Source organism: Callospermophilus lateralis, chromosome 1 (assembly GCF_048772815.1).
Source record: "Callospermophilus lateralis isolate mCalLat2 chromosome 1, mCalLat2.hap1, whole genome shotgun sequence".
NCBI lineage: Eukaryota > Metazoa > Chordata > Mammalia > Rodentia > Sciuridae > Callospermophilus > Callospermophilus lateralis.
Window position 1 is genome coordinate 168,892,678 of NC_135305.1, and position 20,881 is coordinate 168,913,558.

At 41.9% G+C, this 20,881-nt stretch overlaps 1 protein-coding gene across 10 annotated transcripts in view; it reads left to right on the top strand.

The window, feature by feature from the left end:
• The window catches only part of Magi1 (membrane associated guanylate kinase, WW and PDZ domain containing 1), a 594,817-nt gene extending 582,927 nt beyond the window's left edge, over window positions 1-11,890 (top strand). For 8 of the 10 annotated variants that reach the window (XM_077109100.1, XM_077109101.1, XM_077109102.1 and 5 more), the window contains 5 exons: window positions 3,970-4,063; window positions 4,204-4,264; window positions 5,164-5,307; window positions 6,246-6,384; window positions 10,477-11,890. In XM_077109100.1, coding sequence (XP_076965215.1) covers window positions 3,970-4,063; window positions 4,204-4,264; window positions 5,164-5,307; window positions 6,246-6,384; window positions 10,477-11,246 — 1,208 coding nt within the window. In that variant the 3' untranslated portion in view covers window positions 11,247-11,890. Of the gene's footprint in view, window positions 1-3,969; window positions 4,064-4,203; window positions 4,265-5,163; window positions 5,308-6,245; window positions 6,385-8,452; window positions 8,542-10,476 lie in introns of all 10 variants that reach the window. The other 2 variants (XM_077109108.1, XM_077109109.1) reach the window with 1 other exon arrangement.
• Window positions 11,891-20,881: the final 8,991 nt, after the last annotated feature.

Sequence of the window (20,881 nt, forward strand, 5' to 3'; positions counted from 1 at the left end):
GACAGAAGAGTAAGGGCTCTGATTTCCAACAGCCTCATGACATGCTTAAGAGCTGTGTTTCTTGATACATGATTGCTATGGAAAGTATATTAATATCCATTTTCATTCCTCTGGGAGAGCTAAAGTAGGTATAAACTCTGTTTAATAAAGAATGTGGGAGGCACTTTCTGGAATATCCATAAAAATATCCAATAGGTCCATCTGCCTTAGTCTTTTAAAAGTCAAATACATTGACACTCCTTTATAATATTGCTGCTGGAGGGTGAGTGGAGGGTGAGGAGGCTAGACCTTTTTTCAGGCTCTTTTATGTTTTTTTTTTTTTTTTTTCTATTATACAGGGCAAATTTTTCTTTGGGGATAGAGCTATAAATTTTTGATAATGGACCTCATCTCTATATTTTAAAAAGTTAGAGAGTATTTCAGCAGATACAATTTTGATTTAATTTCAAATGAAGACTTAAAAGTTTATGAAAACAAGTCTAACTTTATTGATATTATAAAAGCACCCTGTAAATCGAGGCCAAGCTAAAATTTTTTTGGTCCTCTGAAAATAACCCATGAAATTCAGTAGTCCAAGCAGGGCATTCTGTATTTTGGTTAATCTAGGATACTGCCTAGAGAAATTGGTAGCACTTATGCAGTAAAATAAAAACATTGCTTACATGAAAGGAGGTGTCAATCAGGTATGATTTTCTGGATACCAACACAGATCCCCATGTGAACAGTAAGACTAAAAGCACACTTTCAGGCAAGCCCGAGTTTGATTCCCATTACTTGCCTCCTGGGTGATCCTGGGCAGTTTCCTACCTTTCCTATGCCCCAGTGTCTCCATCTATAAACGGGGCGATAACTTGCACTTGTTTTATGAAGTGGTGGCCATCAATTGAAGTAGCGCACACGGTCGTGGTCCCAATACAGTGCCTGCTTGGCACTCTGTACATGGTCTTGTAAATGGTGGTTGTTCATAGATTTTAAAAAATGCAAAATAAGGAAAAGTCCGTGAGCTCAAATAGGCATTTGCATATTAAGCATTAATTTCTTTAAAATGCTCCAAGTGAAGCTGCAACCCTAAAAAAGATTTGCATGTAAATATAATTGGGGAAAACAGCAAATGAAGGATAAGAGGAAAATTAATAAGGACATTCTGTTTATATGTGTTTTGAGTGATTATCTGTTATATCTCATTAAATCATGAAAGCAGCAGAAATATGAAAAATCATTTGAGAATAGGATTCCATCTTCCTGGAATATTCCAGCTACCAAGAACACAATAACTCCAAATGGGAACTTCTTCACAATTCAGTAATTCTAATCACTTTAATTACAAAGAAACATTCTTTTTTTGGTAACCTGATTGTGATTTCCCCATGGCCCAAGTGATCTTATGATTTCCCAGAGAATCTTTATAAAATGAATTACAATGAGCTATATGAGGTTAGCTAAAGGTCCAGAGTTTATGGGATTCTGGTGAGTCTCACTGATAGTCTGTGTGTCCTGTGTACTGACCCGGTGGATGACTTGTATGAAATATCACTTAGATTCATCGGTTTTGCCAGTTAACTGTGCTTGAATGGGAGTGATATGAAGGTGCTAATGACCTTCCAAATGCTCTTAAAAAACCATTTACAATAGTAATCCTAAAAATGTACCAGTAATATGCTTTTAATATTATAATAATACATACTAAAAGTATGCTAATAATTTTTTTGAGCACTAATGTGTCTGGCACTGTCCCTAACAGTTCCTCTTAGATCATCACTGTACCGCTTTCCTTAGATACTTCTGTTATTCTCCTGTGCAGATGAGGAAACTGAGAAACTGAAAGTTGAAATGGCTTTGCTCACGTCCTGTCTAGTGCAGCCTACTATGCAAAGCGAGGCAGTCTGACTCAGAATCTGACCCTTGTAACCATTTGGCTAACCTGCCTCCCAGTAAGCTTGAGACACAGCCTTTGCCTGACTGAAGGGTCTCAAGTCACACTGGCCCAGTCAATGCTCTGAAGAGTCCACAGGAACAAGGAACCAGACATCTGTGTCCCCTTTGTTTCACCCTTTAGTTCCCAGACTTAGTGGATCACAGGTTCTTTTCCTTCAGAATCTGTAGAAACATTTGTAGAACACATTGTGAGAAACATTGTCCTAAAACACGAATAAGATTCATAAAACCATGCTTTCTACTTATATTTTCTTATTAATCTTGGGCATGGCTATAAGAATCAGGGACTTTTATGGCTGGCATATAAACTGTTAAAATCCTCTGTAACCTTCTCTTGCTGCAGAGAGTTTCCCTAACTTAAAGATGCCCCCATAGTAGTGTAGTGAATGTGTTGAGTGCGAGCTGTGGTCTAGCACTGATGCTGTGCGTCTCGCATCCTTTCATCCTGAGAGGGAACGATCGATTGGCAGGCAGCATTCCCTCGTCCTGGGTGAGAAGAGCCAGGCACACCATTAATGGGTGGAGAAAGAGGGATTTGGATTCAGTGTGAATCTCAAACACATGCTTTTAACCCCTGTGTGTCATGAGAGTAAAGTAACAGGACACCAGACCCGAACTGAGCAGTGTTCTCAGGAAATTAAAATGGAAGAGAGACCACCAGCCACTGGGTGCATAGGAGGTCTCTTATCCCAGGACTGTAGGGGGGCAAGGGGTGAGGAGGGGAGTGGAAGGGGGGGAGGGGGGGAGAGATTACAGGATTCTTAGTTTGAAGTACTTAAAATATTATCCCATATACCCAATGTAGTCAACAAACATCGAAGTACTAGGAAGCATAGAACTCAGGGAATCTTCTAGACCTCATGGTTCACTATTAATTAAATGGGCACTTGGCAGGCTAATTTTAGAACCTAACAACCACAGTTAGTATTTTCTTTTCTTTCTTTCTTCTTCTTTTTATTTTTTTATTTTTATATGGTGCTGAGGATCAAACCCAGTGCCTCACGCATGCTAGGCAAGCGCTCTACCACTGAGTTACAGCCCCAGCCCCTAGTATTTTCTTGATGAGAAAATAAAAACCAAGTTCCTAAGAGTCCATTTAAGAATAAATATTAAATGTATGGCTCGCTCCTGGTGGTTGCTACTTGCCTTGATTTCAATGGAGAAAGTATTAGCAAAAAAAGCATATATCTGTTACCATATGAATGATTAAATTTTAATACATACACATGGATGTGTTATCTATAGTTTTGGTTTTTTTATGATTTTTTTTTCAGATTCTGAGTCTCCAAACTGGTAGAGATTATGAAGTTGCTTATGAATGTGATGAGTAGAGAAGAAAGTCAATTTACATAGGAATATAATCCTATTCCTTACTCTAAAGCAGCTTCATGATTTATACAACTTATGTTTAGAACTCTGGTTCTTCTAATGCAGGTTTTAAAATTAATCTTTCATGAGTGATACTAGATGGAGATCTGTCAAGACTTCCATATTTTCACTTGTGCTTTATGAAAAGCAATGAGGAAGAAAGGAGATGTTATTTGTATTTAATAATATGTTAGCTCACTTTTGAATTTAATATTCACATGAGGAAATCAGGCATACTCACCAAATGCTGCTGATAAGTTGCAGGAAATGTTAGCAGGGACATTTATTAGCAGCCTATAAAATCCTGTGAAATACCTCCGGGGCGGCCCAGTGTTTTGATGGATTGCCATCTCTCAGTGGCGGGGAGGAGTCAGACACACCCATGCTGGCTGTAATTTCAGAGCAGCTTTTCCCCTGGCAGACCCTATTTCATTTGAAGGAATGTCTGCTTAGGAGGAGGGTCACAGTGGGGGGCATACATGAGCCACAGCAGAGAAGATCTTAGGATGGTTCATTAAATTCCTGAGTCTTTAGAAATTTGAGTCCAACTAATTGAAATGGGGACAGGGAAGTCAGATTCGTCACTTAGAGATAGGGTTTCTGCTCACCTCCCAGCTGGATGATGTCTTCTCTCAGGCCTTCATTTCTTTATGCTCTGTCCCACAGAGTCCTCAAATGCCACCTTGCTGACCAATGCAGAGAAGATTGCCACCATCACCACCACACACACCCCTTCTCAGCAAGGGGCCCAGGAGACAAGGTCAGCTGAGACTTTGGTTCCTTTTGTTACTTTAAAGGGGAAAAAGGGACCTGTCCTCTTGTCATGATGAGACATGTTTTCCGTTCTTTTCTCTGTCTCCCTCTGCATTGCTGTTATATTTATTTCTCTTACTTTGGCAGGAACACCACCAAACCAAAGCCAGAATCTCAGTTCGAGTTCAAAGCTCCCCAGGCTACCCAGGTGAGGGTCCTTCCCCCCTCCCCTTTTTTTTTCTTTCTTTTTTTTTTTTTTTGCTCATTTCCTTCCAACTTTCAGAAGCTGTTTTTACAAGATATTTTTTGAAGGGCATCCTTAATTTAAAATAAGCAGCCTTTTGTGCAGGGATTTTCCACATATATACTCATATTTGCTTTTCTTTTACTACCTTTGAAAAATATTCCTAGATATGGTTTGGTAGGGAGAGAAAAAAAATAAGACCAAAATACTGAAAAGCTGTCACAAGGATCAGTGGTCAGAGAAAAAGCTAAGCATCTGTTTGCAAATAGCTGTTTGCAAAATCATAGTTCTTCAAGAAAATCTTTTTGTTGTTTTTTTAAAGTGGTTTTGGGGCCTGTGGATTTTAGGTGAGAGCCAGGACACCTGCCTCTCAAGATGGTTAGCAAGTGAAACAGATCTGGGAACCACTGGGTAATGCCGAGATAAATAGGTTTCTGCTGGCCTCTGTGGACCCGTCAGTAGTCCACTTGTGATCTTGCCCAAACAGAATGGGAACCACTCCCCAGACCCTGGTGCTTCTCAGGCCAAGCTGAAGGAAGCTGAACATCCAGCCACAAATGGATGGAGTCATGTGATGAAGAAGCTTCTTGCCCTAAATGCAGATTGCAACCTTCCTAGTTGAATTTTAATATGTGCATAGGTATAAGCATGATCCTAAGTGTTTCAAATTCTGGATTTCCAACTTCTGATATTAATGAAGATTAATGAGGATGACTAATAAGCACTTAAGAGTCACCAAGAGAGGACTAGAGACTGTGCCTTTCGGCCAAATCAACATGACATGGAATGTTTGGGAAGACATGAGAGAAACATGTGTGGATAGCAGTTCTACCTGAATGACTGCATTTAATTTCTTTAAATAGGAGCAAGATTTTTACACTGTGGAACTGGAAAGAGGAGCCAAGGGATTTGGCTTTAGTCTTCGAGGGGGTCGAGAATATAACATGGACCTCTATGTTCTGCGCTTAGCAGAGGATGGTCCTGCAGAAAGATGTGGAAAAATGAGGGTAAGTAGGGAAAGGAGGCTGGAGTAGATGTGAGGAACCATCTGCAGTGACTTACGTTTTTACTGTTGTTGTTGTTGTTTGTTTTTAGATATTCATGACAGTAGGGTGTATTCCGACGTGTTATACATACATGGAATTCAACCCATTACAATTTTGATTCCATTCTTATGGTTGAATATGATGTGGAGTTTCACTGGTCATGTATTCATATATGTGCATAAGAAAATTATGTATGATTCATTGTCTTTTCTATTCCCATTCCCCCTCCATCTAATTCAATAAACTTCTATACTTCCCCTCCACCCTCCCTTATTATGGGTTAGCATCTGCACATCAGAGAGAACATTCAGCCTTTGGTTTTTGGGGACTGAATTATTTCACTTAGTATGATAGTCTCCAGTTTCCATCCATTTACCAGCAAATGTCATGATCTCACTCTTCTTTATGGCTGAGTAATATCCCATGGTGCATATATATCACATTTTCTTTATCCATTCATCATCCATAGAAGGACACCTAGGTTGTTTCTGTAGCTTGGCTATTGTGAGTTGAGCTCCACTAAACATTCATGTGGCTATGTCACTGTAGTATGCTGATTTTAAGTCCTTTGGGTATATAAACGAGGAGTGGGATAACTTGGTCAAATCGTGGTTCCATTCAAAGTTTTCTGAGGAATCTCCATACTACTTTCCAGAGTGGTTGCACCAAATTGCAGTCCCACCAGCAATGTATGAGTGAACCTTTCCCCTCACATGCTCGCCAACATTTATTGTTACTTGTATTCTTGATAATTGCCATTCTGAGATGGAATCTCAGAGTAGTTTCAATTTGCATTCCTCTAATTGTTAGAGATGTTAAACATTTTTTCATATACGTGTTGACCATTTATATTTCTTTCTTTTTACGACTCTCACTATGTTCTATTCCTACCATGGCAGATTGGTGATGAAATTCTAGAGATCAATGGCGAAACCACCAAAAACATGAAGCATTCTCGGGCCATTGAACTGATTAAGAATGGTGGCCGCAGAGTTCGTCTGTTTCTGAGGCGGGGAGACGGCTCGGTCCCGGAATATGGTGGGTCAAACTATGAAAACATTCCTTCCTTCCCTGGCATGACTCCATGACTCTGTCTCCAGAACGGCAGCAGGAAAGTCCTTTCTGTCTCCCCATTCACCAGTGTCTTACAGCCTCTCGCACCATGTGATTATTTGCTTCGCTTGTTCTGAAATCTCTCCACATTTCATCTTTTTGCTTGCTTCTGTGGACTGGGGCAAGGCCTAGGACAAGATCTTTAGAGCCCCCTTTCTGATAATCAGAGAGAACATTTTGTCTAGTCCGACCAAGAGCGAAGGAATGTTTGTTTGAACTGTGCCAAACTGTTTCTCAGATCCAATTGTTAGCACAAAATGACTCTATACTCCTTTTAAGAAGCAGGAAAGCAGGTTTCCTGAGTGATATGATGAGGCACAAATATATATATATTTTTTTTTCTTTTTTTCGGTTACTTGATGTCTTTATTTAAGAGGCGTGAAATTTCAAGATGATTTGGGGGCTTTTCTCACCTCCTAGATGCTCTGCGTCCAAAAATTCTCCATCCCTCCACTGGTCTCTGACCCCAAATCAGACCACCTGAGCCCACTACTGTCAAACGAACAAAAACTGTTGATATATTAGCCATATGTTTTTAAGTGATGAAGGACGAAATAGATTCCCAGTGCTCATCATGAGGGAAACATGTTACTATACCTTTCCTATGAGGAAAGCCGGGTTATACGTAGAGTTCCTTTGTCATATCTTTAGACATGATTTGAGTAGATGGCAATGATCTTTACCTAGCTTAGTGTTCTGATGGCAAAATATTGTATATTGTAATAATTCTGTCCTATTTATTTGAGATTCTTGTTTAAAATTTTAAAAAAAGAGAAAAAAAAAAAGCTATGCCCTAGATGTAGGGCTTTTTTTTCCCAACCAAAGGTCTACAAAAGTTTCTATAGAAACTGTAATCGAATGATCCCATATACATTGGTCCCCTTTATTAGGGATTTATCTGTTATCACCCTCTTTTCTGAAAGTCACTCTGCACAATTCCCAGTTGCATTTTTGGACTTCCTTGATGAGATCCTTCATTCAGATGTAGCTCAAGGAGGGGAACAGCTCCCGTGCAGACAGCCTCCCCGGGTGTTGGACATGGGTACAGGTGTACAATATGAGGGATCCGAGGGAAGGGGGGAGGGTGGGTTTCAGACAAGGCCCCTTTAGGCCCGGCCAACCACAGGGGGAAGTTCATGACAACATTCAGATGACATGGCTGCGTACTGTACTAAACTTCTGACTGTCAGGTGTATTGATGCCACTGAAGCTGTGTAACATTGTCTTCCTTTTCTGTCTTCCCTATGCCTTCTGTCGGATGTGGTATTTCATTTGAGAGTCATCGTCAGTAACCTGTGTACCTTCTCCAAACCTATGTCTGTTGCACTGAGGATGAAAATCCAACACTAACAAATGTTCTTTGGGCTAAAATAATAATAATAATAATAAAGATCATTTAAATACATGGTTTTCCAAAAAGGGTTGAACATTGCCAGGGTTGTGCTGCTGTAATGTTTCCATGCGTCATTTGGACTAAACCTCTCTAATTCTATTGATTAGAGTCACAAATGGGTTATAATATGTTAAGTTCCAATATTTTTCTGACTTGATTGGAACCTGCTTCTCTGTGAGGCTATTTTTGTAATGAGTTTTTGTACTTAATTTAACTGCCGCGGTCTGGTGGGGGGTGGTTGGGGAGGGAGTTTGTTCTTTTGTTGTTTATTGTTAATGCTCTCCTATGCCAGCCTGTCATTGTTCCAGTTCTTTGAAAAAAAAAAAAAAAAGGATGCATTCATTGTCTGGGTTCTCAAGTCATCTTATGGCTGTCTAAAGACGTACGTCATGTTCCAACTGCGGTCTCTGCAGCCTTATTTGAGTGTTGCCTTAGACTGTCTGACTGGACAAATAAACTCTCTTTGCCCTATGTTAACAAATGCAGATTTTTTTTTTCTTTCCTCCTTGTTATAGGGAATCTAAATGTTCAACTTTTTCTCTTTCTCTCTTTCTCTTTCTCTCTCTGACTGTTCTTGGTGCTGGGCCCTCCCTTCTACAGCGATGATACCTCCTAATATCGCTGCATGTATGAGAAATGAAAAGCTCGGGGAGGCTTGCTTCTACCTTATGGGCCATAATCAAACTACGGTTTGTAGCTCAATCAATACTAGGTGTTTCTGTGCTGTGGCCTAATTTCCTCATTGCTTCTGCTTAGCTCTATTTTGATATGTTTGGCAATTCATTCTGAGCACCCTGCGTTCTTGGAATTGTAAGTACACCGCTGACCCCTGTTGAAGTGTTGCTCTCCCTTGTCTTGAAAGTAGGCATAAGATTTCAAGGTTAGATTTAGAATAGTGATCTGAGGACCTTCCCTTACCCAAATGTCAGATGACTTTTGTCTTCGTTCTGATAGTCCACCCAGCATTTAGAAAGAATGAACCTTATACCACAGAGCTCTCACCCAGATAGATAGGGCTTTGTCAAATGGGAAGAGATTCCCCCATTCTTCAGGTATCTCTGGCATTCTACAGCCTAGGGGCCAAATCCTGACCACAGCCTGTGTCTGTAAGTAAGATTTACTGATGCATAGCCACACACCCATTTCTGTTTTGTGTTGCCTGTGCTTTTGCCCCACAGTGGCTGGCTTGAACAGTTGCAACAGAGACTGTGGTCCAAAATATTTATTACCTGGCCCTTAGAAAAACTTTGCTAATCCCTGCTTTAGGTTATATACCTGCTTTTATATACCTGCTTTTGCTAAAAACCATGCTGGGTTGGAAGATCTTTCATGAAACATATTAATTACTGAATAGAGACCTGGCTGCCTCATGAAAGATCTTTTAAGAGCCCCAGTGATTCCCTCCTTTCTGTCACATGGGTGTGCCCTCCATATTGCAACACAATATTTTAGGCTCCTGGAATTTGTTGCATTTAGTTGCAACAAAGCATCCCTGGGCTCTCATAAATTCATGATGCTGCCCTGCTTATAAACCTATAGACATCTTGGTGGTATAAGAAGCAGTCTATAATAGTGAGATACATAATGCAGTATTCATACATGCGTATAATTTGATCACTCTCCTTCCCCAGTCATGTATAATTACAATGTACCAATTTCAAAAGGAAAAAAAAAAAGGAGCAGTCCAGTGGCTCCACAGTTCCTCAATATTGTTATGACTGCTTCATATATCATACAGAAAAACTGCCTTTAAACTTAAGGATTTTTGTGAGCCCTGTCTAATTGCAAATGTGTAATTAACCACCTCTTTCCCCCCTCCCTTTTATCTACCAGAAAACTCTGCATTTGAAAGAAGGTTCCTTATTTTTGAATTTACACAAAAGTAGACAAAATAGTTGAATAGCACACACAAAAGTACAGTTCAGTGGCCCCTCAAGTGCCATGTGACATTTGCCAATCAGCACCTGGCCATTATGTTGCTACCACAATCCCCTTTGCTCAACACCTTAGATTATTGTTTTAAAGTATAAATATACTTTGCATATGGTAAAAATATGTGAATCCTGAGTGTGTGGTGCATTGGAGTTTCACCTCTGTGCACACATTTAGATCACCACTCAGATAAGCCATAGACTACTTCTGTCCCCCAAGGAGCTTCCTATGCCCCTCCAGGTCAATGACCTAGATTATTTTTAAGCAAATCAAAACAAGCATTCTTTAAAGGAAGTAAGATTTTCTTTCTTGGGGGCAGTGTAGGGTGGGGAAGAGGAGAAGGGTTGGTAGCTGGGGAGGAGAGAGGCAGGGGATAGGTAAGGGGGTGAATTTTGGCACCTATAGACAGTCTACCTGGGGGTGTGCCTTTAAATTCATGCCCGATTTAATAAATTCTTTAATGATCTGTCTGGGGTATCAAAAAGAGCCAGATGCTGAAAGCCACAAGTACTAGTTGGTAATCCTAACTAGTTGCAGTTATACATAACGTAACCCAGACTCAGTTGGCTTTGACTCTGATGGCTTTTAACAGTTGTTTGTTTGTTGTGACTAATGAGTCGGGCACGGGAGGGAGCGGGGACTGGACCACGCAGGTCCTCCCTACCTAACTGGGCCTCTCCTCTTCCTCGCAGACCCCAGCAGCGACCGGAACGGCCCCTCCGCCGGTGCACAAGGCTTTCCGGAAGTGAGGGCCGGACCGGAAGTGAGGGCCGGACCGACCGGCCGCCAGCACCCATCATTGGAGTCCAGTTACCCACCCGACGTTCACAAATCATCACCACATGGGGAGAAGCGGGCACACGTGAGAGACCCAAAAGGCAGCCGAGAGTACAGCAGACAACCCAATGAACACCACACCTGGAATGGAACTTCCCGAAAACCCGACGGCGGGGCCTGCCGACCCAAGGACCGGGCGCCCGAGGGACGCCGAGACGCGCAGCCTGAGCGGATGGCGACCAACGGGCCCAAGAGGAGGTCCCCGGAGAAGCGCCGGGACGGCACGCGCAGCGCCGACACCACCCTGGAGAGGAGGGAGAAGCCCGAGAAGAGGCGGGAGGGGTCTCCCGAGCGCCGGCGGGAGCGGTCCCCCACGCGCCGAAGGGACAGCTCGCCCAGCCGGCGGCGGCGGTCCCTCGAAAGACTCCTGGATCCCAGAAGGTCCCCGGAGCGAAGGAGAGTGGCCTCGCCCGAGAGGAGGGCCAAGTCCACCGATCGGAGACGGGCCCGGTCCCCCGAGCGCCGCCGAGAGCGTTCGCTGGACAAAAGGAGCCGCGAGGACCGAGGTGGCCACCGCGAGCGGGAAGAGGCGACTCTGAAACAGGAAGTGGGCAGAAGTTCCAGAAATCCCCCGGAGCAGAGGAGGCGACCTTATAAAGAATGTAGCACCGACCTCAGTATCTGAGACTTGACACGCATTCCAACCTTTACCATGTCAAAGGTTCTAAGAGGAAGGTCACAAACCTGAAATAATTTAGTTTTCTTACCTTAGGAAGCATCTCTGACACCTGGTGATCCTATGAATAGCGACAAACATTTTATGCATTTGAGATCTTCTAAGAAAAAAAATTATATATGAAAAGTCTTGTGCCTGATGTATAAATATTAAAGAAAGTATTTTTAAATGCATACTTTTTTTTTTTTTTTTGGAAATTATTTGCCAAATACTGGCCCAAAGGGATATAGATTTTGTTTCTACAGAGAGCGTAGAATTGTCAAGAATTTTTTTTCCCTTTTTTTCGGGGGGGGGGGGCGGGGGCGGCAATCTTTTTCTCTCCTGTTAAAATTGGGTGGTTGGTCATGTTTCTCTTTAAGGACGGGAAATAATATTAAGTTTAATTAATGATCGAGACTGTTATATAATGATGTAGTGCTATACTGTAGACAGGAGTTTTTCTTCAAAGCAAAAAGGCAAACTTCTATTTGTAAAAACTGAGGACCTCTTGGGATGGATTAGGATTGCCAATGATCCTAAAATTAAGCAAACTGTAATGACAAGACTACTATTGCAAATGAAGGATATTTATAGCTTTTTAAACTGCGGCAGCACAAAGAATTTTTTTTTTTTTTTTTTTTTTTTTTTTTTGTCCTTGGGTTAGAATTGATTCAAAACAGTTTGTACTCTCTCTGGCCCAGGAAGGCACAGAGACAAGAAGGTTGGCCGCCATTACCCAAACACAGCCTAAGCACAGATTGTCAGGTTCATTAGCATCTCCCCCTGGAATAAGATCTCGTTTAAGGCAGTGCCATGGCAGCCTTACTCAACTACTAGAAGGAACAGACAACCTACACCTGTGTTGTCTGGCCGGTGGTCTGATTTGAAGCTGAATATTTCATGGAATGTAGGACAGTGTGCTGGGTATGAGGGAGACATAAATATCTCCACGATGAAAAGTATGGCCCCCTTTTTTGATTAGCCCATGATTGCCCTTTGCCAAATTAGGGAGGAAGGAGTGATATTTGGTGGATGAAATTCTCTTTTGAGAATTTAAAGAAATGACAGCTGGGGCTGCTCATTCATAGAAATGCCAATTGCACTTTGAAACCATAAAGTTTTTAGGTTGGTCAAAGGGGAAGCAAGGAAGTGATCCCAGTGGTTCTAGTCCTGGTTGGGAAACCTCTGCCCTCATGACCCTGTCCTTTAGTCTGGACAGCAGAACAAAAACAATGATTTTTCTTTTTCAAAAGACCCATTCTTCCTGAAACCCTCAGGTGGTGTGGTTGGGTCGGCTGTAGCCCCAGGATGTGGTTTAAATGGATTACTGCCTAGCTGAGCCAAAACGTTTGCTTGTACCTGTTGGACCACTACAGCAAACCGCTGCTTACAGTGCATTGTGTATTTCTGTAGTACTGTTTTGCATTTTCCGTACAGACACAAAACTTTGCAAGTCAATCACTGTTGTTCCCATGGTACTGTATTGAAAAAAAAAAAAAAAGATTAAAAAAAAAAAAAAAAGCCAGCCAGCCAATCATTGTGTGTACAGAGTTAAAAATTGTAATTAATAGAGCCTGTTGAAAAAAAAAAATGTTGCCTTTTTTCTTGTATAAAAGAGAATTTATGACAAAAATTTAGCTGTGAGGAATGTGATATGTGTTTATATTTCTGAATATGAACAAATTGATTCATGGGGATATATTTTAATGTAAACTAAATCAGGTATGTAAAGTTGTTTTAAAATGGGAGACTATATAAGTAATTCTCTAAAGCTTTAGTTGGTTTGGGATATCATCATTTCTTCCATGGTGAGCCTGCTTGTGAATTATTAAGCACTTGTTTGCATTCTCTGTTCTTCACTCATTTATTTCTTACAGTGTGCTATGGACTTAATGCTCTTTCTGTATTGATGAAAAGCAGTATGTGGGCCAATCTTTTTATAAAACACTATGCATATATAAATATTACATTGTTCATAGCTTTATTTGATTTATGGGTTTATACTCAACACTAGAATGAATAGCTATAGTAGTGTGGACATTTACAAAACAAGTTCCTTTCCTGGAACAGAAACAATGTACATTCTGTAGCTAAAAAGGAGGGGAAAAGTCTGTGGATGCTATTTTTATTATCCGAGTTTTCCACGCAAAGCTTACATTGAGCTGTAGGAGGAAGACTGAGGAAGAATACAACTGAATAATGATGTTTTTTTCTGTCAATTTCCTAAGAGCCAACTTGGAGATTTTATTCCTAAGGCTGCAGTGCTAGGATTTTTTCTCACTAGTTCTAGCACAACCTGAGATATTAAATGACTGACACTCTCATTTGGGGTCCAGGGTTTTAAATAATTGAAATCAAGGTGCATTTTTGGAGGGTATCCTTAAGTTAACATCTTGACTGTCTTGCTTGTTGTAAGAGATATTTGACGTGTTAAAAATCTGTGCTACCGCCCCAGCTTGTCTCAGTTCATGAGGACTTTTGGTGTGGTAATTTCACCTTAGTTCCACACATCAGATTTGCTTTGAAAATATTGTACTGTACAGGGACTATGCATTAAGCAGAAAGATATAGTTTTCTTTGAACTACTGTAACCTTAAATTGGAAACTGATTCTTGTGAGCCTATTTTCCCTAACCCCCCACTCCATGTAAATGTGTTGATGAGCAATGATGGATGAGAATTTTGTATGACTTAAACCATTTAGGAATTCCCCTCCCTCTTTTACACAGTTGATGCCTGAAAGAATGTTGGGGAGCAGAGTCAACACCCTACTTGTATTTTTTAAGTTTCTTTTGTGAAAGATTTTTTAATGCATTTTTACTGTAAAAATACATGGAAATGTATGCATTCCATAACCACTATTGTTTCTGGATTGATATCTTCCTTGTCTCCTCATTGTTTCAGATATATCAGGGTCAAATAATGAGTGGAGGGTGCCTGATTCAAACTCCCTGAAATACCATTCTGTTGAGAAAGGAGTTATGTCTTTGAGGTAGAAAAGTGCTTTGCCAGTCTGGCACCGTGGTGCACGCCTGTCATACCAGCTGCTCGGGAGGCTGAGGCAGGAGTATATCTCAAGTTCAAAGCCAGCCTCAGCATAAGTGAGGCCCTAAGCAACTCAATGAGACCCAGTCTCTAAATAAAATACCAAATAAGGCTGGGATGTGGCTCAGTGATGGAGTGCCCCTGAGTTCAATCCCCAGTAAAACTGCCTCCGCCCAAAAAAAAGAAGTGCCTTGCTATTCAAAGTGTCATCTGTGGATCAGGTGCCTCATCGTCTCTGGAGAATTTGTTAGAAATGTACAATCTCTAACCCCACTCCAGACCTACAGAGTCAAAATGTGCATTTGGCAAGATCCTCAGCTAACTCATATGCATATGAAAATTTGAACAGCATGGTATAGCACAGAACCTTGGCTCTAAAGCAAATTGTGCCAAGCCAAGAGCTTCATCACTTCCTGTGAGATGTTTGGGAAGGTTTCTCCGCCACTTTTAGCCTCCTTTCCTTATCTTTAGAATGGCAGATCTCATGGAGTTGGCAAGAATAAGTGCAAAGTGTTCAGCACACCTCCGGCACTCAGATCCTCCGTAAACACTAAAACATTTTTACTGAGGGTTCTCTGTACAGCAATGAGTATCGTACTCTTTTCTTTGTCCTGGCTTGTCAATCAAAATTAAGAAATATATTTTGTCTATTAAAATGAGGAAGAAAGCCTTTTATTTTAATTTAAAATTAACAAATAGTAGGGCTCATGCTACTTCACAGGTATAATTACGCTTGCCATTGTTTTGAAATAACAAGCCAAAATGCGATGCTCTGAAAGTCAAAACCAAAATAGTCTCAGAGCAGACTTGGGGAGGTAGATGTGTAAGTGGAGTTAGACAAACTCCCACATCACAGTAGATGAGAAAGCTAGTTCATTAGCATACAATTTAACACCCATCCAGGTTGATTGTGTAGTTGGAAGTAACTCAATTTCCTTCACAGTCTGGGTGGTTTCTTTGTGTGGCTTAGTGGTTGGGGTTTTCCTAAGCTGGTGGACACTCAAAGGGGTATTGTGTTTTAATAGTAGGCCTTCCTACAGCCCATCTCTTTGACTTTATTTTGTCACTGACATGGTAATTATGGACACTGCTCACTTCCCTGAGTATCTCTTTTGTTAAAGATGGCATCTAGAAATGGTCCCTGGCTCAGCCAACAATTGAAAGTATTTCTAAAGCCCTTTGGTGGACAAATCCTTTGCCTGCCATAAATAGCCACAGTAAAATGAGTGTGCTGAATGAGGCTTCATTATAGCTGTCAGGGTGTTTTTGTTTTTTTTTTTCTTTTTCCCTGCTGGTAGGCAAACCTAGCCCACCTTTGATGATCTGCATTAGTCCTGAGAGGAAGAACCTTTTACATTCCTCCAGGTGATGTTTGTTTTGTTTTATTTTTATGGTGAGGCAGCAAGGTCAGTGTCAGATCAGGCTGGCCAGGCAGCAATCAAAGTTGGCAGATTTAAAAGGGCCGCTGAACAGGCTTTATTGAGATATCACTCCCGGGCGGAACTCGATCAGACCCACAGAGGGGACAGGGGAAGGGTCTGAGGAGAAACAGCTCCACCGGACTGGACTTTTATGGGGCTTACAGCAGGAAGGGAAGGGCTTGGGACAGAAAAAGATGTCTCTAGGGTCCCTTGCCCCCTTGGAGTTGGTCAGGGGAGTTGGCTGAACTCCAGGATTGGCCAGGGGGTCCTGCTGATTGACAGGTGTTGGTCAGGAGATCTGGCTGATTGACAGGCGTTTCCGCTGGCATCTGATTGATGTTCAAAGCAGTGCGGGCTGCTTTGTTCTAAGTTGCCACTAAGTCGCCACCAAGTCGCTGCCACCGACCTAACAGTCAGCATTATGGGTGTTGAGCCCAATGAGATCCAAGTACTTTGGGAACACACATGACTATCGCTTGCAAGAAGGGAACTGACCGAGCTCAGTTTTTTCCTGCCCAGTGATTTGGGGTATATTTATCAGGGTGGTCCTTCTGTGAAACACTGACTAGTTTCACCACCCCCCCAAAGATGTCTCTATGTGTGATAGATAGAGGTCATTGCAGGGGGCTGTGGGAACAGAAGGGGTGCAGCTACATGTCATTAGCACACAATTTACTGAATCCAAAGCAAAAGACCTCTTTGAAAGCATATGGAGCAGGGCGCGGCAGTGCATACCTGTAATCCATGCAGCTTAGGAGGCTGAGGTGGGAGGATCTCAAGTTCAAAGCCAGCCTCAGCAAATGGGAGGCTCTAAGCAACTCAGTGAGCCCTTTCTCTAAATAAAATACAAAATAGGGCTGGGGATGGGGCTTCATGGTCAAGTGCCTCTGAGTTTAATCCCCAGTACCCATAATAAAAGAAAAGAAAACATATGGATTTGAGCAACGTGATTTTTACTTTTGCATTTTGTGGTAAAATACTCAAGTATTGCAGGTGACTCTGCCTTTCACTGCATTTGAACTGAAAGTGTTCCTTGTCATGTCCCTGGAGAAAATAACAAAGTCATTGTCTACACAACCTGCAGCTTTAAACATCTCCCCAATAAGTGCTCATAAGTATATCCTTCAGGGAATAAATTCTTTCAGTCTCCTAGAATCATAAAAAGAAAGATTGCTAATTCCTGTGTGTGTAGTTAGACTTATGTCTCAATTTTGTCACATGTTTATTGAAGACCAACTCTATGCCAGGTATATGGTGGGACTAGCAATCCTGGTTCCCATTCTAGAGAGCTTAGAGTTTGATGGGAGAAGAAAACACATAAACATAAGCACATCCCCAAGGCACAGGGGCCTAGGGCACTCATTAATAGGAGATTTAGCCAGATTGAGGAAAATTGGAATTCAGCTGAGACCAGAAGGAAGAGAAGGGGTTAACTGGGGACGGAAGTAGCACAAGGTGCAGGCTGAGGGAGAAGCAAAGAGGTGAGGGAGTGTGGTCCAGATGGAAGGATCAGGCCACAGTGCGCCGGGCCAGCTTGTCACCAATTTCAGACTTCAGTAGAGGAGACCACCAAAGAGGTTTTAGGGGACCTCTATCCAGGTATGTGTGGGGTGGGGTGGGAGTGACTAGGCCAGGTCTAAGTGAGAAAGATGGCCTCAGACTGGAGGTGGCGGTGTCGAGTCTACAAAGGCCCAGGACTATGTTTGCTATCTTTGTGTGTGTGTATGTGTGTGTGCTTGATTATTATTTTTTATTTATGTATGACAGCAGAATGCATTACAATATGTTTGCTATCTTTTAAAAATAATTTGTTTTCTTTCCTATATAAACCCTACTTCACTATACCTTTATTATACTTGCAGAATCTTTCTACTTAACCTAATTTCTTCTGTTAGATAAGATAATTTACAATTCTATCTGGTTTTCTCCAGTCTTACAAACTACCTTCTTCTTTTTTTTTTTTTTTTAACATCCAGGAATCAAATCTTGTCATCTTATTTTGCTTTTTTCTTTTCTTTTGAGGTTGGCCACAACTTTCTCAAGCTACAGGAGGCTGTTTAGTTTTACCCAATCCTTCCCAGACATGCCTGCATTTTAAGAGTTAAAAGTGGAACCACTCCTGGGCTGGGGATGTGGCTCAAGTGGTAGCGCATGCGTGCGGCCCAGGTTCGATCCTCAACACCACATACATACAAAGATGTTGTGTCCGCCAAATACTAAAAAATAAATATTAAAATTCTCTCTCTCCCTCTTTCTCACTCTCTCTCACTCTTTCTTTAAAAAAAAAAAAGTGGAACCACTCCTATGATACCTCAGGTTAAAAAGCATTGCTTTTTTTTTTTTTTTTTTTTTTAATAAAACTAATGCTCATGAGGCTGAGGCAGGAGGATGGCATGTTCAAAGCTAGTCTCAGCAAAGGCGAGGCGCTAAGCAACTCAACAAGACCCTGTTTCTAAATGAAATACACAATAGGGCTGGGGATGTGGCTCAGTGGTGTCCCTGAGTTCAATCCCAGGTAACCTTTACCCCCCCCAAAAAAAACCCTAATGCACAAAAAGAAACTTGTAATAATAGTCAAGCATTTTAGGTGAATATAAACTAAAAAGTGGCATCCTCCCTAACCACCAGTTGACTCTGATTCTCAGAGGTAAATATTACCAACAACTGGGGGCATGACATTTCTGATCCTGTGTGTGTGTGTGTGTGTGTGTGTGTGTGTATGTATGTATGTGTGAAGCCTAGTTATTATTTTTTGTGGGCCATTAGCACTTATTTTATGAACTTTTTCTGTATCTTATACATTGTGGATGGTTTTCCGTGTTAGGAGCATGTGTGTATACACATGTCCACATACATTCGTAGACATACATACACACATTGAAATATAATCTCATGGAATATCATCTCCTTTATTGCCAATCTCTGCCTCTCTCAGGTTCATGCATGCTCTTCCTTATTCTGCTTCCCGCCTTTCGTCTTGCACACCTACAGATTCTCCTCCCTGCAGAAGCCAAAGCCATTCTTTTAAAATACCCAGTGAGGTTCCTGACCGTCACCAGTGAGCCTCTCTGCTCACTCCCAGCCTTAGGGGCTCTGGCCTAGCTAGCCCACCCCGCAGTGCTCTTTCCCACATACCATGGCTGGCTCTCTGCCTTTAGTCAAGTCTTTGCTTAAATCTCTTTGCAATGTGTCCTGCTCTGCCTACCCTATTTAGCAATGGCACTTTGATTCCTGTCTTCTCTCTTTTCCCCTCCACAGCACTTCCTTCTAACCTGCTGTAATTGATGGACTTTCCTATTGTCTCCACTGCTGATCACCTGTCCCCATTCTCTGCAAAGAGGGTCAGCTTTCTGCACGTGGCAACCTCTGCAGCCACACTAGCCCTGCCCTAAGAAGGGCCCCTTGCCTGATTTAATTCTCTGCTGTCACAGTCTTGAATTCTTCACTATTTTTTAACAAGGAGCCCCACATTTTCAATTTACACTGGTAGTGCAGTTTGTTGCTGACTTTCTAGAAGGCAAACTGTTGAAGGGCAAGAATCTTCATGTGAGCCTCAGAGGGCAAGGATCTTTGTTCTCATCTCTGGTGAATTCCAAGGTCCTGGAGCAATGCCTGCCGCATAGTTGGTGCTGAGCAGATCTAAAGTACTCTGCTTCTCTCAATAGCTGCATATTCCGCTGTTGACCACAATTTATTTAACTCTTCCCTTATGGATCTGCAGCGGTTATTACAAAAATATGCTTCAGTGAACACTTATAACTTGGTATTTTTGAATGGTGTGGTTTAAATACTTTTGAAGGGATAAACTGTGACTCCTGGTTTGTTTTTATTTCTGATGACACTTATATTATTGAGGATTTGCATGCTTTCATTGGAAACAGCTGTTTTTAGCAAAGTACTTACAGGCTCTAGGACTCTTTCCCATCAAATGGGAGCTTGCAAATACAGCTTAGCTGCCAGACCAATGGTTCCTGGCCTCAGGTGCTCACTGAGACCACCTGGGGAACTTTGGAAGTGCTGATTACCCGGGCCCACTCCCAGATGTTGTAATGTAATTCTGGATTTACAAAAGGTCCCAGGTGGTTCAATGGGCAGCCATCTTTATCCTCATGGACCAAGAGGCATTGCATGGAACTGCTTCGTTTCTCTGTCATTTCTCTACAGAGCATCTGCTCTTGCCTCTGTGAGCTTTCCACAGTGCCGTGGTTCCAAGGGAAGATGGTTTCAAATTATTGTCTCAAACCTTCTTACTTGTATGAGGTTATTAGCCAAATATAAACCTAATGGTCATGTATCAGCTGGGAATTCGGTCTTATACTCCTGTTACCACTGAATTTATTCAGTACTAAAGATAATCACGAGACCTCCTCCATTCTCAAGGGGCCAGAACATTCTACTAACTTCTTTCCCTGAAATTCTCTCGGGAAGTATTTAAAGCTCCTCTTTAAATGGTACATGTGGTCTGTTAAAACTCAAGGAGGATAATGAGCAATTAGCAGTCATAAGGAAGCAAGAGGATTTTCTGGCAGTTTCCAAACTATTTCTGATGCTTCTCCCCTCCCCAGCCTCCACCTGGGCCTACTTAAAGCAGGCGACTTTGAGCTGGAAAATGTGTTATGATGACTGAATGAGTCGAGTGTCACATCCCTATGACCAAAATAACACTCGAGCTTTAAAATTCAAGGAGAGAAATATTCTTGGGAAAGTGCCACTGGTAATAAATGCAACTCACCTGGAAGTTCTGGTGTGAACCTAAGAGCTTCTCACGATGGTCCTGGGTCAGAGGCCCAGAACCATCATTGATCTGACTGGCCCTAACTCAGAATCAAAGGAGAACTCGAGAATCAATATTCAAACTGGTCCTCAAGTCTGGAACCAGATAGCATCTGTTTTCCTCTGGCTGCGGAATGTGGCAGAACTGGTGACAATTTCCTCTTTCCAACTTATGAATTTGACAGTCTTTCCTGTAGCCTCCTCTTCCAGAAGGGGATTTTATGAGGCAGAATCTCACTTCTCCCTTGGAAATGACAGCTGAGATGAGGTAACTGTTTCTTTTACCTCCTGAAAACAGAGCTCAGTCCAATGCAGTTTGTTAGCAAATATGTGCTGAGCATCTGCTAGTTCCTAGGCATGGTGCTGG